This window comes from Miscanthus floridulus, chromosome 10 (genome assembly GCF_019320115.1).
Source record: "Miscanthus floridulus cultivar M001 chromosome 10, ASM1932011v1, whole genome shotgun sequence".
NCBI lineage: Eukaryota > Viridiplantae > Streptophyta > Magnoliopsida > Poales > Poaceae > Miscanthus > Miscanthus floridulus.
The window spans coordinates 48068180-48074128 of record NC_089589.1 but is presented as its reverse complement, the minus strand read 5'-3'; the positions used below and the strand labels follow the sequence as shown (position 1 = coordinate 48074128).

At 40.3% G+C, this 5949-nt stretch overlaps 1 protein-coding gene across 1 annotated transcript; it reads left to right on the top strand.

Moving 5' to 3' along the window:
* The first annotated feature begins 710 nt into the window (after window positions 1-710).
* LOC136490176 (chromophore lyase CRL, chloroplastic-like) lies at window positions 711-5413 on the top strand. The gene is made up of 9 exons (XM_066486656.1): window positions 711-1026; window positions 1230-1279; window positions 2423-2483; window positions 2563-2598; window positions 3153-3203; window positions 3804-3896; window positions 4714-4818; window positions 4981-5073; window positions 5170-5413. Exons 1-9 carry the CDS (start codon window positions 859-861, stop codon window positions 5266-5268), a joined length of 756 nt encoding a protein of 251 aa, XP_066342753.1. The 5' UTR covers window positions 711-858; the 3' UTR covers window positions 5269-5413.
* Window positions 5414-5949: the final 536 nt, after the last annotated feature.

Below are 5949 nucleotides of genomic sequence, written 5' to 3'. Positions count from 1 at the left end.
AGCTCTCGACTGCGAAGTCGCCAAAAGGCCCTACCTGACGAGCCAGCTGTCGGTGTTTGATGACTGGTAACCTGTCACGGGGGTACCCAGGACGATGTTTGGAAGGATTTGGCGTACGTAGAACTCGACAATAAACACAAGAGATGAACTATTTATACTGGTTCGGGCCTTTTTGTCGAGTAATAGCCTTTACGTCCAGTCGACGTGTAGCCTTTTGCGTTGGAATGATTATATGATTGTTAGGGTTAAAGGGGTGCACCGTACATCTCTTTATATAGGGGAGAGGGTAAAGGCACGTAGCTAGTCCTAGCCGGTTACAAGAGAAGAGTCATAGCTTTCATAGTAAGCCGTCTAAGTCAATCTGGAATAACTTGAAGTCCACGCCATTTTGTCTCGTATCCTTGAACAGATTGTAGGCCGACCCAGGGCTCGTCCGGATAGTACCCCTATGAGTAACCCCTAGGACCCGGTCCGTCAATTTTTTAACATTGTTCAAAATTAACAATATTAGAATGAAAATCATGAACTATCGTAGTACCAATACCCAATTCAAAACAATCGGCCCTATAGCAATTTTCGTAAAAAACTATAACTAATAAAAACTAAAAAGTGATAACGAATACTGACGCACCGACGATGCTAGAAGCCCAAACTGACAAGGTCACCTACCGGAATTTGGGAATTTCTCGGCCATTAGTTTGGGTTTCCTTTGAACCCGCAGCTTCCGCGGTCCACAGAAAAAACATCGCCATTTCCTGATTTTCCCCAAAATCCAAATCATCCCTGACCCCTCCAAAAACCGCGAATTTCCTCCCTGGGCCGGGCCCTCGCGCGGCCGCCGTGGAAGGACCCCCGGCGATGGGCTCCGGCGAAGAGGACACAGGAGGCGGAGGAGGGGCGGTGCGGGGCGCGGTGCTGAAGGCGCTCGTGGTCGTCGGCGGCGTCCTGCTGCTCCGCCGCCTGCGCCGCTCCACCACCCGCTGGGACCATGCGCGAGCCGTCGCCGACGCGCTCTCCGGTGAGAAGGTGACCCCGGCCTCCCACACTGGACTATTGCTCGGTTCCCGAGGCATTCCGATGCGGCCGCACTGAGAATTCCTCAGAAAAATTCCGTCCTTTTTTTTTGCTGCAAGGAGAAAAATCCCGATGCGGCGGCGTCTTTTTCTTTTAACACGTAGATAGATAGAGGAAAGAAATGCTTGTGTTTTAATGCGTTTCCTGATGTACAGTTCTCGAGGGAGCAGGCGAGGAAGGATCCTGACAACTTCTTCAATTTGAGGTCAGAATTTTATTCTAACAAAAGCACTGAATTCCTTTTCTTTGTTCGGACACTAGTGTTTCCATTGCCATTTCATTAGGCTTTTTGTCTTAGTCTGGTACTCTGGTAGTATCTATGAACTAATCGTAGGCTTGTTTTGGGAGGGAGGTATATGCACATGCGCACCAATCGAATATTCGCTGCAAACTTTCTGTCAAGTGTTGATCACTGCAGTTCACATTGTCGATAAGCATAAAGGTTGCTGACCATGGTTTGTGATAATTTAGCTTTGATGGTTGAGTCTGTTTTTTACAAGTTGCTGGATAACTCTAGACTGATTTGAAAATGCAATACTTTCACAGCTGGTGCAAACTGTTTTTGATTTGATCTCTTCTTTGTTGGGTTTTGAATATAAACGTTCTCTGGGATCTTGTAGTATCTACTGATATAATAGTGGATTGAAGGCAGCCATTCTTTCTAAATGGTTTAGTTCTGTACTTTCTGGCTGCTGTCTGTCATCTGAAAATTTTAATTAAAGCACCATACTGAATCTTCTAGCAAATATGCAGTGGGAGCTGCAGAAAACAATGGAACTCGATAAATCATTGATGGTTAACAAACCTGTTGTACTTTTGTTGGTGCTTCCTTCCTGGCCATTAGGGTATGCATGTGAAAATGCTATGTCACCTTGTATTGTATTTCAAGTTTTCAACCTTGAGCAAATTGTTTATTATATATATCCATTAAAAGGATCCATATTTATTGTAGAATTCATAAATTTGATCCAATGTTTTCAACCTTGGACAAGTTTTTTCTGGTCCATTCCTTGGATGAGTGACTGAATGGTTACACTGACCTGTTATCGTTTTCTTTAACTGTATCCTTGATTGGTCTTTCTAATCTGCTGTTATCATTGACTCATTATGAATATTTTGCTTGGATGTAAGTAACTTGGTAGAAGTGATAAACATTAATGATGTAGAAAAATTGCTGTTTATCTGCACTTAAGATGCAAAAAAAATTGTTCACACACCCATGATCACATACATTTGCTGTTTTTTTTTAAATCCTTTTCAACTCAATTTTCCATGCATGACACGTATTTTTTAAGCATGTGCTGACGTGTTTGTCCTTTGTTGCAATTCATCCTTCTTTTGTTTCCAGAATGCTCACATGTCCTGCAACCGAGATGGTGGATGGCTCAAGGGTGCTTTACTTTGAGCAGGTACGATCATTATCTCTATCCATTCTTCTTTATTACAGTGCCCCTTTTTGGTATCTCAATTCCATGGTTTCCTTTTCAGGCATTTTGGAGATCTCCAGAAAAGCCTTTTAGACAAGTAAGTAACTCTAAACTGTATTAGTCACTCTTACATGTCTCCTTTTTTGCACTTACCAATTCATATGGTGGATATTATTTCTTGGGTTCCTGCACAAACTTATATATTGTTTATTTGTTATGCTAGTCAATATAGTCTAAACAAGATGATATTATATTATCTGACATTGCAGATGCATAAGAATCTTCTGCTCAAATGCTTTATTTTACTCATGCACTTGAACTTTCAGTACACCCATGTGACTATTTCCTGTTACCTTTAAATCCTTTCTTCCTTGTTAACCTAACAAGATTAAACATTTCTTTGCCATTTTGCATTCTGTATTCTTGTGATGTGTAATGCTTTGTCTGCCAACTGTAATGATCAGATGATCCCAATAGTTTGGAGTATTGAGAATATGGTTCCATTATTCTGCAAGAAAGGCTTCATATGCCTGTTGATTGGATAGTATTTAGATTAAATTTGGAATTCTGTTCTATTGTGTCCATTCTATATTTCCAATATCTTATATGCTCTACATTTGTGCAAATAATGATAAGTTCTGGTCTCTCCAGAGATTCTACATGGTAAAGCCCTGTCCGAAGGAGATGAAATGCGATGTTGAGGTGAGCCCAAGTTTAACATTCCTTAGATCCTGCAATGTCGTGAAGTTGATGTACTGAACAAACTGATGCATCCTTACTAATATTTATCAGAATTTACTAGTAGTATTAAGTTTGTTCTCCTCTACTTTTGATTTCGTAAAAAATGAGACCATCTGAGCAAATGGTATCTCCTATTCAACTATTAACTAGAAACATATGCATCTGGTTCCAAAACATGACATTACTTAAGGCCATTCCAACAGTTACAGTTCTCATGTTCAAAAAGCTTTGGTGTGATGCAACTTGTCCATAGTGGGGAGCGTAAAATGGTCTATTTAGAGCACACAGTATTTTGTACAGTGCTACTTTTATTTTGATTGTTCTGACGATTATTTCTTACTTGTGGCCATTAATAACCTTTGAGTGAATCTATTAATGTCAAGAATCATTACTTTTATTTTCTGGTGTTTACAGTGGCATTGACATTTTGGTTGAAGCAATGCAACTTTTCATCCACGTTCCTGCTTTTAGGAATACTGATTGGGAGATATTAATATTTTAAATCAATTTCGCAGGCAAAGCTGATTAAATAACATTTTAAATTTGTTTTCCAATGGACAGTTGAGTTCACATGCAATTAGGGATGCTGAAGAGTACAAGAATTTCTGTGACCGTCAAAAGGATCAGAGGCCACAGCCAGAAGAAGTAATTGCGGTATGTCATGTCTGAACACAATCTTACTTTTCAGAATGTTTGCTTGAGAAGTTTCTTCCCTCATTTACTCATGACTGTTGGTGGCTAAAGTCTTGATGAAATAAAGGAAGTATTTTACAACAATTAGTTAAATCTAATCAGCTTAATGATTATTCTTAGTCACCCTGTGCATACTAATGTGTGTAAAGGGAATTAGGGACAAGGTGGAGTTGCCAATGAATGAATGAATCAACAGAATATAGAAATGCCATTGTTTGTATTATCAAGGCAGGGATCCCATCTGTCACCAGACCAAAGATGATGTGGGATAGTTCAATGGGTTTTCGATATGATTGATTGATATTGTATTGATAAGCCATGGATCGCCATTTTTGCTTTTACTATTCATTTGCAGCCTTTGGTGTTTTGAATATGGACTTGAATGCTGTTGTGCTACTCCTGACCTAAATCAAGTCCATTATGTGCTTCACTTAGTGTACTACTAGGATGACTGATGAGGACCTAGTTCCTGCATGGAAAAAAGCACTATCTCCCATTTTTTATGTGACATAACCACTTAATTGTTTAATGCATTTTAAACTATGCACTTAACTGTAAACCATTACATAGTAGGTTGTGCATGTTTATGTGTATTCACATCTACACTGTAACTCCATATGGAGTCGTGCACCAACTGATATAGCTTTGCATAGTACATTCGTAGCTTAAGCTGTATACAACTTGCGATGCTTGTTTTTATTCACACAAGTTACTGTGTAATGTTACTCTAAATATCAAATTTATCACTCTAATATTTAGGTTTACTTTTGGTGTTCAGGATATCGCAGAGCATCTGACCACCATACACTTGTCACGATGTGGCCGTGGAAAACGTTGCTTATACGAAGGATCTACTCCACCTGAAGGTTTTCCCAACAACTGGGTGAGCTAATTGCTCGTCTCAATCAGCAATTCTGCATATTCATTCCTCTTTCTGGCTGAATAATTTGCAGACATCTTTTTAATTTAATACTACATCAGAACCCCCTACTGGTAATCCTTGTCATGTTTCGCTTGTTCCCATCTCAACACTGGTATTTTATAGAGTGGTGCATCATATTGTGCATCGGATTTGTCCATCCACAAAAATGGTGAAGTACATATCTGGGACAAAGGTTTTGACGACGAAGGAAACCAGGTGATTTTCTTTTAGTCTTCATGCACTAGTGTTCCAGATAGCTTGCCAAGACTACGTGAAAGAGTCTCCTTTTGACAATGGCTCACTTACTCTCAGGTTTGGGGAACCAAGGTTGGCCCTTACGAGTTCAAGCCTGCCCCCAAATCCAAATATGACGACATGTTCTCGCCATTAAATTTCTCCGCCCCTTTGTGACTAGAGAAGAAGCTGGATAAAGCATATGTAATCGATGACCAGTAGAGCCTGAGCTCTAAATTTTTTGTTCATAGGAATGCAATAAGTGAATAGCATGTATGTATATATTGTACTGAGTTCTAATGCATTCCTTTTTCTTGACCAACCTGTGCATCTTGGTTGTCCATGGTAGTATCGTGATGCATGATGCCTAGTCTGAACCGATTTAAGTCAGGACGAAAGATGACCCAGTCGCATTGTATCCTATGGTGTATTATGCTAGTCAGAAAAGATTTGTTCTAGCCACATTACAACATGCCACGTGCAGAGAATCCTAACACACATCGAAGAGGAAGCGCATCTGTGGTGTTTAGCAGGAGCAAGGGAGCTTGCACGGCTCCCTGTAGCAAACGGTTAGGCCCACCACCGTTGTTAGTAGCTGGTCGTGTTTTACTTTGACAGCCGCGAATGTAACTGAAAGTTAAGGGGGTGTGTGTGGGTGACGTGCGTGTTGTATTTTACAACTCTTCTTAATGCAATGTGATGTGCATGTTGTATTTTACAACTCTTCTTGATGCAATGATACGCAGCTCTCTTGCGTGTTCGAGAAAAAAACACTACAACATGCCTAGTCTGAACCGATTTAAGTCAGTACTAAAGATGACCCAGTCGCATTGTACTCTATGGTGTATTATGCCAGTC

What these genes read in the sequence shown, in the direction of transcription:
- LOC136490176 (XM_066486656.1), top strand. Translation starts at nt 859, where the DNA reads ATGGGCTCCGGCGAAGAGGACACAGGAGGCGGAGGAGGGGCGGTGCGG. An exon ending in GACAACTTCTTCAATTTGAG is followed by an intron (nt 1,280 to 2,422) that starts GTCAGAATTTTA and finishes TTTTGTTTCCAG; the next exon opens with AATGCTCACATGTCCTGCAA. An exon ending in CAGAAAAGCCTTTTAGACAA is followed by an intron (nt 2,599 to 3,152) that starts GTAAGTAACTCT and finishes TGGTCTCTCCAG; the next exon opens with AGATTCTACATGGTAAAGCC.